The sequence below is a fragment of the Littorina saxatilis genome, linkage group LG5 (assembly GCF_037325665.1).
Source record: "Littorina saxatilis isolate snail1 linkage group LG5, US_GU_Lsax_2.0, whole genome shotgun sequence".
NCBI lineage: Eukaryota > Metazoa > Mollusca > Gastropoda > Littorinimorpha > Littorinidae > Littorina > Littorina saxatilis.
This window is the reverse complement of record NC_090249.1, coordinates 57801973-57821756: the sequence shown is the minus strand read 5'-3', so window position 1 is coordinate 57821756 and position 19784 is coordinate 57801973. Positions and strand designations below refer to the sequence as shown.

The window sequence follows — 19784 nt, the reverse complement described above, 5'->3', positions numbered from 1 at the left end:
TTCTTTTGATACTGAGCCTTTTGGAATGAAACACTGAATCTTTTATTTTACTTGTGCACACGCCTGCTCATAGATGTCAAAAAGGTAGTTGCACACCTGCTCATAGATGTCAAAAAGGTAGATGCACACCTGCTCATAGATGTCAAAAAGGTAGATGCACACCTGCTCATAGATGTCAAAAAGGTAGTTGCACACCTGCTCATAGATGTCAAAAAGGTAGTTGCACACCTGCTCATAGATGTCAAAAAGGTAGTTGCACACTTGCTCATAGATGTCAAAAAGGTAGTTGCACACCTGCTCATAGATGTCAAAAAGGTAGTTGCACACCTGCTCATAGATGTCAAAAAGGTAGTTGCACACCTGCTCATAGATGTCAAAAAGGTAGATGCACACCTGCTCAAAGATGTCAAAAAGGTAGTTGCACACCTGCTCAAAGATGTCAAAAAGGTAGTTGCACACCTGCTCATAGATGTCTAAAAGGTAGTTGCACACCTGCTCAAAGATGTTAATAAGGTAGTTGCACACCTGCTCATAGATGTCAAAAAGGTAGTTGCACACCTGCTCATAGATGTCTAAAAGGTAGTTGCACACCTGCTCAAAGATGTTAAAAAGGTAGTTGCACACCTGCTCATAGATGTCTAAAAGGTAGTTGCACACCTGCTCAAAGATGTTAAAAAGGTAGTTGCACACCTGCTCAAAGATGTCAAAAAGGTAGTTGCACACCTGCTCAAAGATGTCAAAAAGGTAGTTGCACACCTGCTCAAAGATGTCAAAAAGGTAGTTGCACACCTGCTCAAAGATGTCTAAAAGGTAGTTGCACACCTGCTCATAGATGTCAAAAAGGTAGTTGCACACCTGCTCATAGATGTTAAAAAGGTAGTTGCACACCTGCTCATAGATGTCAAAAAGGTAGTTGCACACCTGCTCATAGATGTCAAAAAGGTAGTTGCACACCTGCTCAAAGATGTCAAAAAGGTAGATGCACACCTGCTCAAAGATGTTAAAAAGGTAGATGCAAACCTGCTCATAGATGTCTAAAAGGTAGTTGAACGCCTGCTCATAGATGTTGTTTTTATGTGCCTTGCCATATAATTGTTCCTTTTTCTCTCAATTTGTATGTGCGAAAAGGTAGATTCGCAAAATCCTATACCGCGTGGCAAAAGGGAGGAAAGAAAACTTTAAATACTGTGAGACGATGACTGTCCATGACATTGTTGCGCGCTTGTTGGTTTGTTTTGCGCATTGCACTAATAAGATGTGTGCCTGTATGATCACGTGAGACCGCGAGACTTGTGAAAGATCTCGGCAGTCGAGCGGGAACCTTTGCGAAGTAAAGAACAAGAAATGATTTCGCTTGCTCGATTCACTTTTATTGCGTTTGACTGAGAAGCATTCACCCACCAACAACCACCAGAACAAATAGAACAACAACACCACAAACTAACGCCAAAATAACACAATATAATCAGTCAAGTCAAGTCTGACTGGTCAAAGTCAAAATTTCATACTCAATCAACCCAAAATGTTATGACACAGAATTTCTTGTCCACTCAGGCATCACCCTACCATCAACCATTCCACCTAACCTGCACTCCTTTCATTTTAAAATGTCTTATAAAACAATCCTTAATTATATCAACAGTCCAAATATGTGCCCAGTGTACTTTTTGTATGCATGTAAAAGATGGAGAAGAAGATTGCTGCCATGGTACAAATTCCAGACATGTACATTATTTCCTGATCTTTTATATAATTTTTTTTGGTGGTGTATGTTCATTGCTTTTGGTGGTTGTAACGACAAGGGTGAATATATTTGGCCACGACGAATATTTTAGATAGTAACTTTTTAGCTTAAACGTTTTGACAAAGGCTTAAATGAAATTGACTGGGTATCTTTTTTGCAACTTGTGGCTTCAGTGTGATGGTTTTCAGTGTGTAGATATGTTGTCATTTTTTTGGATATAGTGTGGCTTCCCATTGATGTACCGCAAATAGAACAACAACACCACAATACTTTCCTTTGTGATTCCTTTGAATAACGTTGTCTTGATTTGGACACGTTAGCAGTCTATCTGTTGTGGATTACATGCCTTTGGAAATACGTCAAGAGAACAAGCACAAACAGACTCACATCTTTGGGAATGATGGAAAAACACAAGAATCACTCTATACCACACAGAGTCCCTGAGTCAAGTTTCAAACTCAAAGCATTTGGGTAATGCCTGACCAAGAATAACAACAAGAACGAGACCAAAATAACAAGAGCAAAACCAAAGACAACAACAAAAATAACGCCAAGGCTTCAAAACCTTCAAACATTTTCAACTGGAATTTTCTGAACGCCTAAGGGGACGTAGGTAATCTACAACAAATGCCCTGCACAAACGGCAGTACTGCAGCAAATGTCGACCACAAGAAAAGATCACCTACACATGTTTGCTGCAAAAACCTTGACATGTCTCTGAAGTTTGGTTGAAGGGACAAAACCTGGAGTTGACTAACAAAAGTGGTGTGGTAAACAGTTTGTATTAGGCCAAAAAAAAAAAGGTCTGTTTACGGTAACATAGGCCAAAAAAATAGGGTCGGTAGGTCGGGATTTTTTTTTTTCCTCCAAAAAACCATATTTTTAAGTTATTTTGCCAAAAAAAACCAAGATTTTTTTTTTTTTTTTTTTTTCCCCAAATGCCAAACAAAAGTCTAGGGTCGCGCGAAAAAAAATAGGGTCGGTCGGGTTACCGTAAACAGACCTATTTTTTTTTTTTGGCCTTAACATTTCAAGAAATAATGTGTGAACGTGTCTGTGTGTGTGTGTGTGTGTGTGTGTGTGTGTGTGTGTGTATGTGTGTGTGTGTGTAGGGGGGTGTGTGCAAACCACTAACATTAAAGAATGAATCCTCTCACTCCCTCTGTCTTTCAGTACCTGCCATTCTGGCCCTGTCCATCTCTCGCTTATGATGTTTGATTTTTTTTTTTTAAGTAAAGATAAAATGTTACATGTGCAACACAAATCGATTTAAAATGAATGATAGATCCATGTCGTACACTGCATGTAAACTGCATGTTTTCGCTTTTTCTCTGTTATTTCTTTGTATCATACCAGGAACCACACTCACACACACACACACACACACACACACACACACACACACACACACACACACACATACACACACACACACACAGAAAAACAATGCAAGAGCAAATGTCTGGACAAACCGATCCACGTGCCAGTGCGGTTTCAACCTAACACCTCAGTGTCCACAATCTAATAGTCATGCAGAACGAGATGCACAACGTGTGCACTGAATGGTACAACCAATAGCTTGCCCCCCTTTGACAAAAAATAACAGTATTTGCGACCCTGTTAACTCTTTCTCTTTTCTCCTCCATTTGTAACGCGGACCAAAACGTGATTTCTTTCGTTCAACAATTCCCTTCCTTCATTTGTTTTTCTCGATGACTAATGGCGGACTTTGGCGTGTGACACAGGATATAGCAACTAATAGATTTGTCGTTGTTTTGGTGCAGAAGTTGGTTCTATTCGTCATTATTTGCCTCCAGGTTTAAACAGCACATTTGGGGTCTGCCTCGTTGACCTTTCAGTTTGGAAAACAAGGGAGTTCGCCAATTCAAATTCTGGTATTCTGAGTATAGGTAGAGACAGAATCATTCCGACCTTTTTGGAGGGAAGGGTCAGGCTTCCTATAGTGAATGTGTGTGTAAAAGTTTCAACAGAAACACTGAGTCGAGCCTCTGACGGTTATTATTTGAGCAAAGTTTCAGACAAAACACATTAGCCTCTGAAATGATCAGATTAAAAAAATTGTTTTTAAAGAAGTGATTCATTCTCTAATAGATATTTTCTGAGTAAGGGCGCAGGACTTACGTTCTTCTAATGGAGATTGCTCAGTAAAGATTTAGAAAATGGAATTCTCAACCTCTGGAGGTCATTTTCCGGGGGAAAGGTTCAAATAGAAACATCCATACCCGTTGGGGGGGGGGGGGGGGGACTAAGGCTTTCTAAAGATTTAGACCTTTCATTCACTAACATTGCTTTTCTGGATAAAGTTTAAACCGAGCGATTTAATTCCAATTCCCGCTTCATCTGGGTAAAAGTTTAGACAGAAACATTCCAGCGCCAAATGGCCTTTGAGATCGCTAAGCAGTGACATATTACGCATGTCACCTGCAAATACGTCAAACACGTTTGCCTTCCACAACAAACAAAAGGCGCAACATTCTTCAAGCTGCGTAAGGTTCCTGGACCTTTTGCACTGCTTCTCTGAAGGTATGTTGCGAGAAATCCAGCAAGCAATACTTCACTGACCAGGAAAAGATAACAGAAAAGCAAAAGAGAATGGACGTTGTTCGGAAATACATGTAACTCTGTCAGGATTTCTAAGCGTTTTGGAAGAGATGCGCCTCAGAATATGAGTCAAACAATATCACGTGGTCGACCAGTTAAAACCAGCAATCACAAAGAATAACGGACTCCGATGTGTATGTTATGCAGTGTCCGCTCGATATGATGCCTCCTATCTTTCGAAAATCTGCAAAGTTATTTCCAGAAAACGTCTATTGAGCAAAACGTGACTGATCGACCAATGCAGGTAGTCAAAAACAATAGCTGACCTTTATAAAAAATGTTTTTAAAAAGTCAAACGAATAAGCTGATGGAGAAAAATACAGGAAACGGAAGAAGCAACAGACTGACACAGATTATAGACGGAAAAGGTCTTGAGTGATTGCGTTAACCGGACACTTCCGGAATTTTACCGGTAAAAAAACAAATCGTAAATATCGGAAAGACAAAAAAAATACAAACTGCCATAACTAAACGAAGAGATCTTGCGCAAAAGACTTTTACTTACAAATCTTATGTTTTATCTATGTGGTAAACTTGACTTGACTGCATGGCTGGCTCAGTGGCTGGTCAAAATGACAACTGCCAGTTTCTTTGGGTATTAGGATTGTTATTACATTTGAAGTTATACCATTTGGGAATATGAATAGCGCCATGGTGACTGACGATTCTTGTACCCTTAATGGCAGCGGTGAAGCTTTTCCATTCAGAAACCAGGCATCTGGTTAGTACACTTCTTTAAATAGAAACACAATAACATTTTTTTTAAATGTCGTGATCAAACTGACCTTCCTGCCTCTTTTACAAACCCCACACACTGTAACATCATGTCGTGGACACAGATCTCTCAGCAAAACAGAATCACCGAAGAAACAAATGGTCTTCTTACAGTACTCTCAACCTAATGTAAGACCAAACTGTGCCTGAGAAAAGGTTAAAATCACACTGCACAACTTACTGCGTGACGACAGTGATATGAGAAAAATACCTTCAGCGTTTGCGTGCTGCACAGAACAAAACCACATCACAGAACACAGCAATCTCAACGCGTGACATGATGGGATAGGAAACTGCATAATTATGCACAGGAACCATTTCACCTAAACACCATTAAAGTGCAAGCCCCGCCCCCCCCCCTCCTCCCCCGACAAACACACCTTCTCTGTTTTAAGACCGGTGTCACGAACTGAAACATCCTTCTCATTGCAGTCAATACGCATGCGCTAACATGGGGAGGTTAGTCAGGTCGTGAACAAACTAACCCTAACCCTAGCCCTAACCCTTACCCTAACCCGTACCCTAATCCTAACCCTAACCCATGATTCGTTCGGTCAAAGGGTCGCATTTTTTAAGTCCAAGATTGGCGCATGCGCATTGACCGCAATGAGAAGGATTGTTCAGCAGAGGTTTCAGTTCGTGACACCGGCCCTGCTTTCTCGGATTTTCTGTTCATAACCTCAGTTCTGAGTTCAGTCATCTCAGTTTTAAGATTCTCTCTGAAACGAACGAGAAGAAGAAGCAGATTCCCTCTGATTTTCTCGCGCAACTTGACACGTGTTTTCAAGCTTCTAACATACGTCCTGATTGCAATTCAATCCGCGGCACAATTTTAATCTCTCTAAAGGATGGAGAACTCTACAGAGACGCGCGGCCAGTGTGAGTGTGAGCGTGATTGCTCGCAAGGTGCATAATTATTTACTCTCTCTAAAGGATGGAGCTACACGCGGCCAGTGTGAGTGTGAGCGTGTTTGCTCGCAAGGCGCATGTTGAATGTTGTGCATGTGTCTGACGTTGACACTCCGCTCACGTAGCGGCCCTGGCTCTGTGGCTGTGCGACGGAGCGGTCCCTTCGAACCGGGGGAGAGGGGGGGGGGGGGGACTTTTAAGTAACCCTGCGTCAACATCAAACACTCCAAACAAATACCGCGCTGATGAAGCTTGGTCTACGCTGTCTTCCTTCCCTTTCCCTGGCTTCCTCCATCCCCGCGTCTCCCACCAGTAAACTGTTTTGGTTCAATTCTAGGTCTGGTGTAGTCGGCCGTACTACTGACAAGGGCGTTATAATTTTGTAAGAGTTTGCTTTCATCTACCTTTTGTTTATGTTGTTCTTGAGATAAAATACACACACAGACACACACACAGTGACACTGACACACACACACACTGACACACTGACACATACACACACACAACTGAACACACAAACACACACACACACACACATGTGACAACCTCAGTCGCCCGCACGCATTTACCGGCACACGGCACACACACACACACGCAAGCACGCACGTACGCACGCACACGCACACACACACACCCAAACACACACATACACACACACACACACACACCAGGGGTGGGGGAAAGAGAGAAAAAGAGAGAGAGAGAGGGTGTGGGTGGGGTGGGGTAGGCAATGCCAGGACAGGGGTTCTGTCCCTTTCAAAATTTCTCCCCTGGCTCAAGTCGCTCTGATTGGAGTTTGCCCGTCTCATGCCTCACAGTGAAAGTACACGTCTAAGATCTAACCCCCCCCCCCCCACACACACACACACACACACTTTAGAACTTGTTTTTTTCTCAGATATCCTGTCCATAATTGCTCTGTAAATTTACCTTGATTTTAAGACTACCTCCACCTGTATGTAATTTAACCAAGACTAGGAACAGCCGATAGTCCCTCTCTCTCTCTCTCTCTCTCTCTCTCTCTCTCTCTCTCTCTCTCTCTCTCACACACACACACTCTCTGCCAGTCTCTCGAGTCAGTCTGTCACTGAGTCTCTCTCTCTCTCCCTCTTTCTCTCTCTCTCTCTCTCTCTCTCTCTCTCTCTCTCTCTCTCTCACACACACACACACGCCTATCTCTATCTCACTCTCTCTTAGTTTCTCTCTCTCTCTCTCTCTCTCTCTCTCTCTCTCTCTCTCTCTCTCTCTCTCTCTCTCTCTCTCTCTCTCTCACACACACACACTCTCTCTCTCTCTCTCTCTCTCTCTCTCTCTCTCTCTCCGGGCATTGTTTGGGATCCAAGGGTCTGTCTTTCACTGACACACGCATGAAACTGAATCTTCAAGTTTAGAAACAACAAATCAAAGTTCAATTTTGTTGAAAGAAAATATCGGACAGGCTATTCATTTCGTCTCTTGCTCTTTTATATCTTTGACTGATTCCGGCAATAGTCCTGATCACGGCCAGGAATACTTGTGTGCAATACCAATGAGAAAGTGAAATTCTTGACTAAAAACAAACGCTACGAATAATAATAAAAAAAATAAAAATAAAAAAATAAAAATAATAATGTAATACTGATACGACTCAGTAATAGTACTCGGATAAATCACTTCACAAAACACTGAGAAACATAAACAAACCGGTCTCCTCAGTACTGGGAATCCCCATGAAACAGAGCCAAAAGAGCAATAAACCTCAGCCAACATTCACAAACGTTCGATCATTTATCGATTACCTACTGCGCCGTCGTAAAATACCTGTACACGGAAAATAGCAGCACAATGTATCAACAAGCCGCTCAGTCCCAAGTTTCACCGTGTCAATGCTCGTTTTCATGAAACACTACACACCACAACAGAGCATTAGACACAATCGTTTTTGACTCGAGAGACTATAAAGCGTCCATAACACCAACAGCACTTCTAGCACTTCAAAGCCTCTCGTCTCAACTTGAGACGGGACGGAACTCTTAGTCTTACACACCTGAACATGAATACGGAAATCACTGCGATCGGCACAGAAACTCAAAACAACATATCAACACGTGTGTGCATATCTGAAATATTCACACAAATAGTGTCACCATGAATGTTTTACAAAATAAAAGACTGAGACGAACACGAAAACTTGGAAGCGTGACTTACCTGCCGAAGCACATTCTTGGCAGTGTCAGAATGAAGCAGTCGATAATGTGCTGGGGAAGCTCGGATTGTTGTTAGGTCCCAAACGAGAATGTACTTATTCTGGTTTGGACTTGAGAATGAAATGACTCATTCTGGTTTGGCATTGGAAATACAGAAATGAAAAATAGAAAACAATCAACACGAAAACAAAGGATATGTTTTATGTTTAAAGTCCAATTTACCAGCGAAAGGAGAACTAAACGTAGGAGGAATAAGATATAGGCAAGGGCAAAACAGGAACGGTATCAGTCAGTGTAGACCGTGACTGACTCGATCCGTGAGCGGCCCCGTCACGCCGGCCCGGGTCAGACGGTCAGAAGAACTTGGACTGTGATTGTGGTTGACTTGTCAGTTTATCCTTAGCGGATTATGACTTTATTCAGTTCTTCTGCAGAAAAACAGAATTGCTCCAGAAAAAACGAGGAGCACTGTTTTACTGCAGCATATATCTTTATCAGTTTCAATTTTACTGTGTGCCACCGCCCGGGAGTGTGTGCCAGTGTGTGTCACGGTGTGTGTGTGTGTGTGTGTGTGTGTCACGGTCTGTGTGTGTGTCAGTGTGTGTGTGAGTGTGCACACGGTGTGAGCGTGTGTGTGTGTGTGTGTGTGTTGTGGTGTGTGTGCGAGGCTGACTCGAGACTGAGTCAGTACTGTGACGGCTGAGAAACGTGACGGCCCGCTCAGTCCGTGAAGGAGTCTAGCCTTGACAAAAGCCTATATTTTTATGACAATGAATTACATATTTGTTAATAAATAAATTAATAGAATTTCAAAATAGGCAGGTAAGCTTTATCACACACAAAAAAGACAGGGCCCGAGAAAAAACAATAAAAGAAGAAAGTCAGAATGAAAGACTAACTAACAAAGAAAACAAAACAAAAACTGCAAGAACAAAAAACAATTAACACTCATTAGTCATTAAACAATGGCGACTGCACGTAAGAGGGAACAATAAAGAGACCAAAAAGCAATGTAGGGGAAGGGCCCCTAATATGGACCACTTTTTGTTTCATGCTGATAACTAGCTTGTTTTCTTGCGAAGAAGTTTCATTTTGTGTTTGGTAGTCCGTTCTCTCTTAGGTTAACCGTTAGGCCTAATTAGAGTGAAATAGCTTTGATAGACATTCAGCAAAAATTAAATACAGAAAAAATCACAAAGGGTCCATATTAGGAGCCTGGGCGCCTAATATGGACCAGTGAAGCGGCCTTCGCGAATCACTGTAAAAAGCCCCCTATACTTCAAAATAACATGCAACAACTTAGTGTACAAGTCAGCCTAATTAAAATATGCTCTAGATTTATCTGTTTCGGGTTGATGAGAGCATTATTTGAAGCACACCAGGAAACTAAAGAAGCTTATCAAAAACAGAGTGAAAATAAATGAAATTATCAACTTCCACGAAAAGAAGACTTTTTGTTGTATTTTTGTTAAATCTCGAGGGCTAGTTATAGGTTATTTCCAGCAAGCTTCTTAATGAATTAATGAAAATAGCCTTTAGCTTTTATTTTCTTCGATTTGTTGAAGGTGGTCCATATTAGGGGACTCGCGGCACATACTGCTTTGAGATTTTGCTATTATTTTTTCGTTTGCAGGAGAAACTCGGGGTCAACACTGCTAAAATGCAACAAATGCGGTCTTAGCTGTCATAAAAAGCAATTTTTGTGTGATAAAAGCTTTGGCTGTGGACAGAAACGAGTCCGTTTTAGACGGCACATTTAAAGTGAACGCTGCCAAAGGTGAAAAAAAAGAGAAAAAGCCTAACGGTTTCAATGTTGTGATTTGTGATTCTGCAACTGTTTTGACTTGTGCAAGTTATCCAGAGAGGGCGAATACAGCGAATAAAACTTTTTTGAGCGCTCTAGCGCCGTTAGTTTGTCAGAACAGGAGGTGGTCCATATTAGGAGCCGGTCCATATTAGGAGCCCTTCCCCTACTCACGTTAAAATGACGAACACGGAACGAATAACAACGACGTTTCGACCTAAGGGTCTTCTTCAGGCACAAAAACACAAAAGTACACACAAAAAAGTCAATTAGTTATGCCAGTGTGTGTATGTGTCTGTGCGTGCGTGCGCGCGCGTGTGTGTGTGTGTGTGTACAGGTGTATGTGTGTGTCTCTTCATTTCGATTGTGAAAGTCTATCTCACATTTCTAAGATGGTACACGAATGCATTGCCAGTATACATTTATTCTTCTTTGGGTCAGAAGGCGACAAAACCTGAGTTCACTAAAGATCTGTGCTTTAAATGTCTTCATGAAAATTAGGTGTAATAATTAATCTGTTAAGTAATGTGGATAATATTCAACCATTGTTTCAACCAGTGTGTAAAATGCATTGTTGTAACGTGAAGTTATTCTGTTTCGTTTACCTAAAAGATTGTTTGTGCCTCCTGTCACAAATCCATTCCTAAACCAGGTTTTTTTAAGTTCCGATTAATTCCCCGAGCAACCCATAAAACCGAACTAAATAGGCGAAAATTGCTAGAATGATCTTAACAGTTATTTTGGTTGCATTTGTTAGACTGATTTTTTGGGATTATTGACAAGAAATAGAGCGCATACAAGCACAGACGGTACAAAACTAAACATTTGCTGGAGCTATGCGCATGCGCAGTGTCTTAAATGGTCAGAAGTCAACTTCCTGTGACAGGCGAATTTGTCAACCACGCCGAGCGAGTAATACCCCAAAACGCAAAAGTTTGGAGACACCTAGACACGAAAGATGCCGGTCTTTAAAGGTAACAGTGTTCAGTGTATATGTGCTTTGTTAAATAGTGTAATACTTGGATATTTTTGACGAGCGAAGCTATTTCATGATAAAAAACGGTTTGCTATACCGAACGCTTTTGTCGCTCTGCTTGTGAGCTTTCGCAACTCGCACTCTCAGAGAATGATCTTGGCTGTACATAATAATTCGTAAACAGAACTTCAATTATGTTGTGTGTCTTTCGTTGGCGTGTGTATGTGCGCAAGTGCGCGTGTTAGATAAACTTCAGATGCACCTACTTTTAACGACTTTGCTGCACACTCTCTGAAAGTAGAAACTGAAACTGAAAGTGAAAATGAAATAACTGTCACTGAGTGACACTGACAGTGTCAAGAAGACATCACTTGCGGACTTATCTGCCAAGTGGCATGATCAAACCAAGACAAGACATTTGATTTGTAATGCTATATATATTCCTTACTAAGTTACTGATCAAGATCTCAGGAAAGCCCACTGTTTAGGAAGTACTGAACACCAACTCAACTGTAGACTGTAGAGTTCCTTCCTTATTTATTTGTGCTTGAACACTATTTCTGGATTGATGGGTATGTGGCAGATTTTCATTCCTGCCAGGTGGGCAACTACATGTTGTCTTCCAGGGATTAAAAATGCATTCTAAGGCCAAAAAAAAAATTGTCTGTTTCTGGTAACATGGCTAAAAAAAATAGGGTCGGTAGGTAGGGATTTTTTAATTTTTTTTTTTTACCCCAAATGTAGACCAATAAAACTAACTTTAAAAATCGCGCAAAGAGACTGGATTCACTATACATAGAGACAAGACACTCAACACATTTACAAATCGTCAGCGGACTTTCGTTTTCACACGTTTTTGTTGTTCATTTTCTCACCCTGTCCTTTACCACCCAAAAACAAAAACAAAAATTTGAGTTTGGAAAAAAAAAGTTTAGGGTCGGCGCCGAAATTTAGGGTCGGTCGGGTGACCAGAAACAGACAATTTTTTTTTTTTTGCCTAATCTCTCTTGACGTTTAATCCAAAACCAGCCCTTGTTTCCAGGCTTTCAATAAGTCGGTGCATGGGATCTTTGCTGTTCCACAGTCTGTGTGCGTGTTTTGCACATGCAGAAAGACCATACACAGTGTTGTTCTTAGTCTCAGAGGAAAAAATGACAAATAGACCTCAGGGCCTAGCATTGTAAGCCGTTCGGCGTACTTTACGCTGAAATAACATCTCCAGTACGCGGAACTCGATTTAGTGTACGCCGAAATGCAAAAACCTGTTATTCCCAAACAGTAAACCCAAACAGTCCCAGCTTTCGTTTTGTGCGCCGTTTGGTTCAATTCTCAATCGGTTTGACAGTTTGCTTGAGCACAAACTTCCTCTGGCATCGCTCGAGCATGCTTTGTGCCGGTGTTTTGTGGCTCTAGACTTGAAATAATGTCTCGAAGCGACATTGTTGAACGTGGTCAGCCATTCAGTGACAAAGAATCCAGGTATTCCTGGAAGTGGGAATGGCACTTTTAGGCCAAATAACACAAAATTGTCAGTTTTCTTGTTTTCTGTCTGTGTTTTGCTTGTTGGTGAAGGCATAATTTAGTTTGCTCAATCTTCTTTTTTCGGGGGGGTAAAAACTCTTCAAATTTGCCCCCCCCCCCCCCCCCCCCCCCCCCCCGCCTTTGTAAGCTGAACTTACTTTTTCCAATGCTAGGCCCTGAGACCTAGATTGCAAATATGTATAGATCCAAATGCCTCGGCTTTGTCCGCTTGGTACACAGATTGGTGGTCGGAGACCTCCCACAAGTATGTCAGAACTATTACTATTAGACAGTCGACCGGCCAGTGGGTCAAATCAAGAACATATTGCGTCAGTGACCGAAGACTACGGCCTGAGAAATACACTGCGTACAGGCAGTACGGCCTACTCATTCCAAGTTGACTGACGGGGAGAAACATTCTCTTTCTGTCCTGAACTAGACCGGCACGGTTGGCCTAGTGGTAAGGCGTCCGCCCCGTAATCGGGAGGTCGTGGGTTCGAACCCCGGCCGGGTCATACCTGAGACTTTAAAATTGGCAATCTAGTGGCTGCTCCGCCTGGCGTCTGGCATTATGGGGTTAGTGCTAGGACTGGTTGGTCCGGTGTCAGAATAATGTGACTGGGTGAGACATGAAGCCTGTGCTGCGACTTCTGTCTTGTGTGTGGCGCACGTTATATGTCAAAGCAGCACCGCCCTGATATGGCCCTTCGTGGTCGGCTGGGCGTTAAGCAAACAAACAAACAAACTGTCCTGAACTTGAATAAACAAGTCCAACATCCCTGCTACCAAATTTTAAACTGCAGGTGAGAGTAATCTTCTCTTGTTTGCCATTTGCCAGTACATGTATGTCTGAAATTAATCTGAAACAAATTTTGCAGCCGTCCTATCTCTTCTTCTTCTTTCTTGATGTGGACTGGGTTCATCCGAACGTCTGTAGTCTCTCTAACAGTATCTTTGTAAAGCACAAAGGACATTAGGTCTTGAAATCAAAGTAAACTTTAATATTCTGGTTGTAGTTCTGTGGAACCCCCCTTTTCACACCTCAGCAGGGTTCGTACAGAGTCCTTGAACCCTGGAAAACTCCTTGAAAATTGGAAAACCTTTTCAGGCCTTGAAAAGTGCTTGAAAATAGAGTTTTGTTAAATAGTCATTGAAAAGTACTTGATTTTTCCAAATTGTTGCCTATACATTTCGTCAGCAGCTTGTCTTATTTAAAAAAAAAAATGTAACCCCCTTTTTTTCGTCAAATACAGTACACACATTTTGGGAGAATAAAAGATCGAGTGAAAACGAAAGCAGACGAACTAACTATTATTAGTCACCCGTAGTTGCTTTCCTTCCCGGAAGTTAGCAAGGGAAACAACTACGGAATGACTAATAGTTTGCAGACGCGGAGAACCGCATTAATTTGGGGAAAATCATGTCCTTGAAAAGCATTTATTTGGTCCTGGAAATGTCCTTGAAAACTCCTTGAATTGTATCAGCTCTGCCCTGCAGGAACCCTGCACCTCCACCAATCTAAGAAGATCAGGTCTGAAAAAGGAGGGAGTCTTAAATTTAAAATGGGGGTAAATCTACAGAGATTATGATAAATATGAACTAAAAGTCTGAGAAAACAGGGTCTTAAAAGGGGGGTTCCACTGTACCCACTAGTGCTATAAACTGCTTTTTACTGAGGTAATTCATACTAATGGTTGTGTCCCCAGTGAATGTGAAGTGGGCCAAGGAGAAGTACGATGACCTTGAGCTGAACACAGACGAGCCGCCGCTGGTCTTCAAGGCTCAGCTCTTTGCCATGTCCGGGGTCCATCCGGAGAGGCAGAAACTCATGATCAAGGGAGCCGTGATCAAGGTTGGCTTATTTTATTTTATTTTTATAACTTTATTTCGTGCAGCAGTTCAGTTGTCCGGGTTGTTCAATATGTGGAAGAATGTTATTGAGTCGTATTTCTGTTGAAAGGAAAACAGCTTTCAAAACATCTTGTCTTACTTGAAAGTTGATAGATTAATCCTAGGTGTGTTTGTGTGAGCATACAATTACGTTGTGTGTGTGTTTGTGCATGTACAAAGTGTGTGTTTCAGATTTGTTGTCCATGTCTTTTGATTAGTGTATTTTGACCAGTATTCAGAATTTGATATATATTTCTTATTTTTCTTTTCAGGATGATGAATGGGGCAGCGTCAAACTAAAAGATGTAAGTTATCAGAAACTAAACATTGAGCAAATTTGTTTAAGCTTTTTCTTTACATCATATTTTTGTTCTGTGTAACCTGCATCTCATTATTTTAAAAAAAACATAACAAAAAATAAAGATTTTACAATTGTCTTAAATTAAATTTAAAAGAAAAGTCAAAACAAGAGAGAAGCAGTTTTAGAAAATAAGTTGTTCATTTCAAACGAATAAACGGTCTTTTGACTTCTATCGTCCGGTACAGTCAAACCTGTCTATAACGACCACCTAAGGGACCAATTGAAGTGGTCAGCTAAGACAGGTTGTCACTACGGAAGGGGGGATTTTGTAGAAACAAACCCGTCGGAGGTCCTTTGTGGTGGGCATGGATTCATTATCCAGGGGTAGTCGTCAGTGCATCTTCGACTGAAGTTTTGAATATATGTGGAAATGTGAATGACTCATTGACTGCCAGGTCTATCTTTTGACTTTCACGTTCTGGTCTATCTTTTGACTTTCACGTTCAGGTCTATCTTTTGACTTTGACTTTAATGTGGACAACTCTTGGAGCAGCGCAGTAAAAATGGTGTGTGTGGTTGCAGGGCATGACACTGTTGCTGATGGGGTCGGCGGGAGAGCTGCCTCAGGAGCCGGCCGACAAGCCGGTCTTCATGGAGGATATGAGTGAACAACAGCTGGCATCCGCTGTAAGTGTGGCGTTCAATTTGGTTCCTTTTTGCTAGAGGTTGATAAAGCAGGAGCCATCTGCTTCTCAACACCTCATCTTGACAGTGGCAATCAAACTCCCAACACGTTTCTTCTTGGCACCTGTGAAATCCCCTTCTCCCAAAAAGTTAAGAGATCTCAGGCTTACTTTTGACTCTGACATCACCTTGAAGCAACGTGGCATTAGAGTTTGCCAAGCAGGCTACTGCGAACTAACATGTATAGTGTCCATCCGCCTTTCGAAATGGCCATGACAGTTTTGACAATTTTCCAAAGGTTTAGGCAGTCTTATGCGACTTTTTTCCCCGACCGTGGAAACAAATTTAAGTGACAGAGTTTTGGGTGATTTGAAAGAACACTGCCAAAACCAATCAACATTCCTGTGATGCAGAAATATTTTAAGTTTTTTCTGTTTTTCAACAAGTTATTATGTCACTGATCAGTTGTCTTGCCAAGTACTCTGATAACCATTTCCTTTTCTTAATTTCAGATGGAAATGCCAGCGGGTTTGACCAACCTGGGCAACACGTGTTACATGAATGCCACCATCCAGTGTCTCAGGGCAGTGCCAGAACTCAAGGATGCTTTGAAAAAGTAAGTGGGAATAATTCTTCCCAAACAGGGCAAGAACGGATAAATGTCTATGGGGAGGGTGTTTCTAGTCATTTAAAAATGTTGTCTCTGTCTGGCAGCCTTATGCACAGCCCTGATTAAGAGGACAAAAGTGAAATTTGAATAAAAAAAAGTTGTTCATACAATCTGAGGTAGGAAAGAGGTAGGGTATCTTAAAGAAGCAGTGAATGTACAGGTTGGGAGAAGCTGAGAACGCTGGACCGTCCTTGGCATCACTTTTCTGTCACTGTGGAACGTTTTGGGGGAGATCTGCACAAAAAAAGTAAATCCAGTGTTGGGCGATTTGAAAGAAGTACTGCCGACTGTGCTGAGGTCATGTAAACTGTGTGTGAGTTGCCCAGAACTGAAGTTATGAGAAAGAACTTGTGCACCATGCAAGACAAAATTCCAAAGAGGAAGCTACTAAACCTTCAAAGGCAAACTTCTCTTTGATAGAGAATGATATTTGTATGTGAACTACTCTGTCGCTTAGGGGATGACTGTAGTTCAAAAGCAAGCCTGTGAATTGTTAATATACCTGTATGTGATTGATTGTTGCAGGTATTCCGGTGGGCTGACTGTCGCAGGTGCCATTGCCCCTGCAGATTCCATCACCGCTGGTGGGTGGTCTAATTTATCGATTGAACATTGAATTTCCCGTCTTCCAGCCATGTGACATCAGAGTCCAACAATTACTCTTATATAGGCGGCTAGCTCAGACTAGTAAAAAAATTAAAAGAATTCAATTCAATACAACTTTATTATCTGAATGTGTGACAAACAGAAATTTTTCTAACTAAAGGTGATCATAGATACAACTGAAGCCAGAATTCTTGCAGTTAGATAAGCGTTCTGGCAGGTAGATGCTAGAAGAAAATGAAGATCGGGTATATTCCCATTGTATTGGTGGCTCCGAAAAATGTTCTGGCAGAGTTTTCATACCCCAAATGCACAGGTCTGTAAAATACACACATCTTTCTGTTCCTGCAGTCAGTCTGATTGCTATGTTATCTGTGTTCCCCAACCTTCAGCCTTGCGAGACCTGACCACATCCATGGAGCGTTCTGCCGCAGCCATCCCTCCTCTCATCTTCCTGCAAGTGCTTCACATGGCCTTCCCCCGCTTCTCTGAGAAAGGAGAGGGAGGGGTCTACGTTCAGCAGGTGAGCTGGCTGTGTACATTTAATGTTTTGTTGTGTCATCAATTGAACTTCCAAGTAACTTACCATTCTTGTTTTTCTTATTCTGTCATTTGAACAAGTCAAAGAAATGAGAAGTGTTCATTTTGTTGTTGTCTCTGTTAAAATCTTTGAGAGCAGCAGGCAGATCAGTCTTCATTTCATTATTATTTGTCTGTTGATTAAAGTTGAGCCTTTAAGACCAATGCTGTCCCAGTTAAGGTTTTGTGTTGTCAATTATTAAATGTTCACATGAATGAATCTTTCTTGAATTTACCGTTCTTGATTTTGGAACGTTAACAGTAATCTGTTTGGGATTTTTAAATTTTTTATTCAGGACAAAATCTGACACAGAAAAGCTCTTTCTCTTTTGCATGTGTGTGAGTTTTGTGTTGAGAGGATGGGGTGTAGAGAGGGAAAGGCAAGAGATGGCATTGCTCTGCAAAACGTCAGATTGTGTTGCGAGACTGTACTGTTAATTTCTTTCAAGAGCTTTTTTATGCATTTGGACGCAAGACTCTTATGCGTGGATTTGTAAAGATTGGTACATTACTTGCAGAATTGAGATAGTTAAAAAAAGAGTCTTGAAGTATTGTGTTTCTAATTTTTCAGGATGCCAATGAGTGCTGGGTAGAGATTATGCGAAGCTTGCAACAGAAACTGACCACGAACAGTATCGAGGAAGGGCAGGTAACTGCGGTAATCTTTGCATTGATCAGTTTATAATTATTTCAATTTCATGCAAATGGTGAATAATGATCAACGGTATCCAAAAGTAAAAATATTTAGCCTTTTGACTTGTAGTCATGGTTTTCCTGACAATGCCAGGTATTACAGAAAATGCCGTTGTAGCTGGAAACACTGCACCATGCAGCCATACTTCCTCTCCTGCATATTGATTCGTCGGCGGGCGCAGTGGCGTAGTGGTAAGACATCGGCCTCCTAGTCGGAAGGTTGTGAGTTAGAATCCCGGCCGCGGCTGCCTGATGGGTTAAGGGTGGAGATTTTTCCGATCTCCCAGGTCAACTTATGTGCAGACCTGCTAGTGCCTTATCCCCCTTCGTGTGTACACGCAAGCACCAGACCAAATGCGCATGTAAAAGATCCTGTAACCCATGTCAGAGTTTGGTGGGTTCTAGAAACATGAAAATACCCAGCATGCTTCCCCGAAATCGGCGTATGCTGCCTGCATGGTGGCTGGGTAAAAACGGTCAAAACCCTATTGTGCAAAAACATGAGTGAACCTGGGAGTTTCAGCCCATGAATGAAGAAGAAGAAGAGATTGTTTCTTCAACCAGAATATGTGTTGTCTATCATCCATTGTAGAGCGTTCTGAGGACTGAAAAATGGTAACGCTTTGCACGAATGGCATTGAATGCATTACAATGTGACTGTGGTGATGTTTCAGGGGTCGGCCTCAGCAGCAGCAGCAGGTTTCATTGACCAGTACTTTGGAGGAGAGTTTGAATCAGAGTATCCTTTCTTGTCAGTGAAGGTCGGATGAGAGTGCAGAGCATGTGGTTGGGGGGGGGGGGGGGGGGGGGGGGGGGGGGGGAGATGTGATGCATGGTACAAACAAATCAGAGTGAATATTCATGGATCTAATCATTTAGAATTGAAATCCAAAAAGAAATAGACTGCCAACGTTCCAAAATTCTGAATAAAAAAACAAATGTTCCATTGACTTATATTTTTTTATTTTTTTTTTTATTCATTCAGAATTGACATGAATTTTATAGACTGAATGCTTTGTGAAGAGGATTCATGACAACCTAGCAGCATATAGACGACCACAGCAAATCATTGCTTTTGGCTTTTCTTGGGAGATGGTTAACAGCAAGGGGATAACCAGATAACATCCTGTATTTAGAGGTGTGCGTGTATGTAAATGCTCCTTAACCAGACACAGAATGAAGTGCAAGGAAGCGCCAGATGAGGAGGCCACCAAGTCCAGGGAAAAGTTCCTTCAGCTCAGCTGTTTCATCGACCAAGGTCAGAATCCACACCCTTCGTCCTTGTAACGTAGAACCCCTCTTTTTTTACCCAGCCCCCCTCCCCCCATTGAAGACTCCCTCACTTCCAAGACCTTGTTTTCTGAGATTTTCTGTTCACAACCTCGGTAAATTTATCCCAATTTTTAGACTCCCTCCTTTTTAGGCCTAAAAAAAAATAGGTGTGGTTACGGTAACCCGACCTACCCTATTTTTAGGGGCCGACCCTATAACTTTTTATTACATTTGTCAAAAAAACAAAAAAACACACACAAGAAAACGAGTGCAGAAAACGCAATGAAAGCGAAAGCGCCCGAGTCGCACACTTATTTCCCTGTCAAGTAGGTTTAATTTGTACACATTTAAAAAAAAGTTTAAAAAAAAAAAAGTGATTGCCTACCTTCCTACCCTTTTTTTTGTGGCTATGTTACCGTAACCACACCTTTTTTTTTTTTGCCTTAAGACCTGACTTTCTCATAATTTTTGAGGTCTTACAAGGGGGGGGGGGGGGGGGGGTTCCACTGTATCAGAAGAGTGATAAGATATTGTTTGTCCTGAAAGTTATCCAGGC

The 19784-nt window shown here is 41.7% G+C and overlaps 3 protein-coding genes across 3 annotated transcripts in view; 1 reads left to right on the top strand and 2 right to left on the bottom strand.

Moving 5' to 3' along the window:
- LOC138967528 (ras-related protein Rab-23-like) overlaps nucleotides 1-8294 on the bottom strand; it is a gene marked incomplete in the record, with an annotated part of 60641 nt that extends 52347 nt beyond the window's left edge. The window contains 1 exon segment of the mRNA XM_070340100.1: nucleotides 8237-8294.
- The window catches only part of LOC138967531 (tax1-binding protein 3 homolog), a 263615-nt gene that overhangs the window by 4240 nt on the left and 239591 nt on the right, over nucleotides 1-19784 (bottom strand). The window lies entirely within an intron of this gene.
- The window catches only part of LOC138967521 (ubiquitin carboxyl-terminal hydrolase 14-like), a 29302-nt gene continuing 20393 nt past the window's right edge, over nucleotides 10876-19784 (top strand). The window contains exons 1-10 of the mRNA XM_070340089.1: nucleotides 10876-11013; nucleotides 14243-14388; nucleotides 14699-14731; nucleotides 15310-15414; nucleotides 15924-16027; nucleotides 16607-16665; nucleotides 17077-17207; nucleotides 17835-17912; nucleotides 18631-18695; nucleotides 19132-19214. Of these exons, the coding sequence (XP_070196190.1) occupies nucleotides 10998-11013; nucleotides 14243-14388; nucleotides 14699-14731; nucleotides 15310-15414; nucleotides 15924-16027; nucleotides 16607-16665; nucleotides 17077-17207; nucleotides 17835-17912; nucleotides 18631-18695; nucleotides 19132-19214 (820 nt within the window). The 5' untranslated portion in view covers nucleotides 10876-10997. The remainder of the gene's footprint in view (nucleotides 11014-14242; nucleotides 14389-14698; nucleotides 14732-15309; nucleotides 15415-15923; nucleotides 16028-16606; nucleotides 16666-17076; nucleotides 17208-17834; nucleotides 17913-18630; nucleotides 18696-19131; nucleotides 19215-19784) is intronic.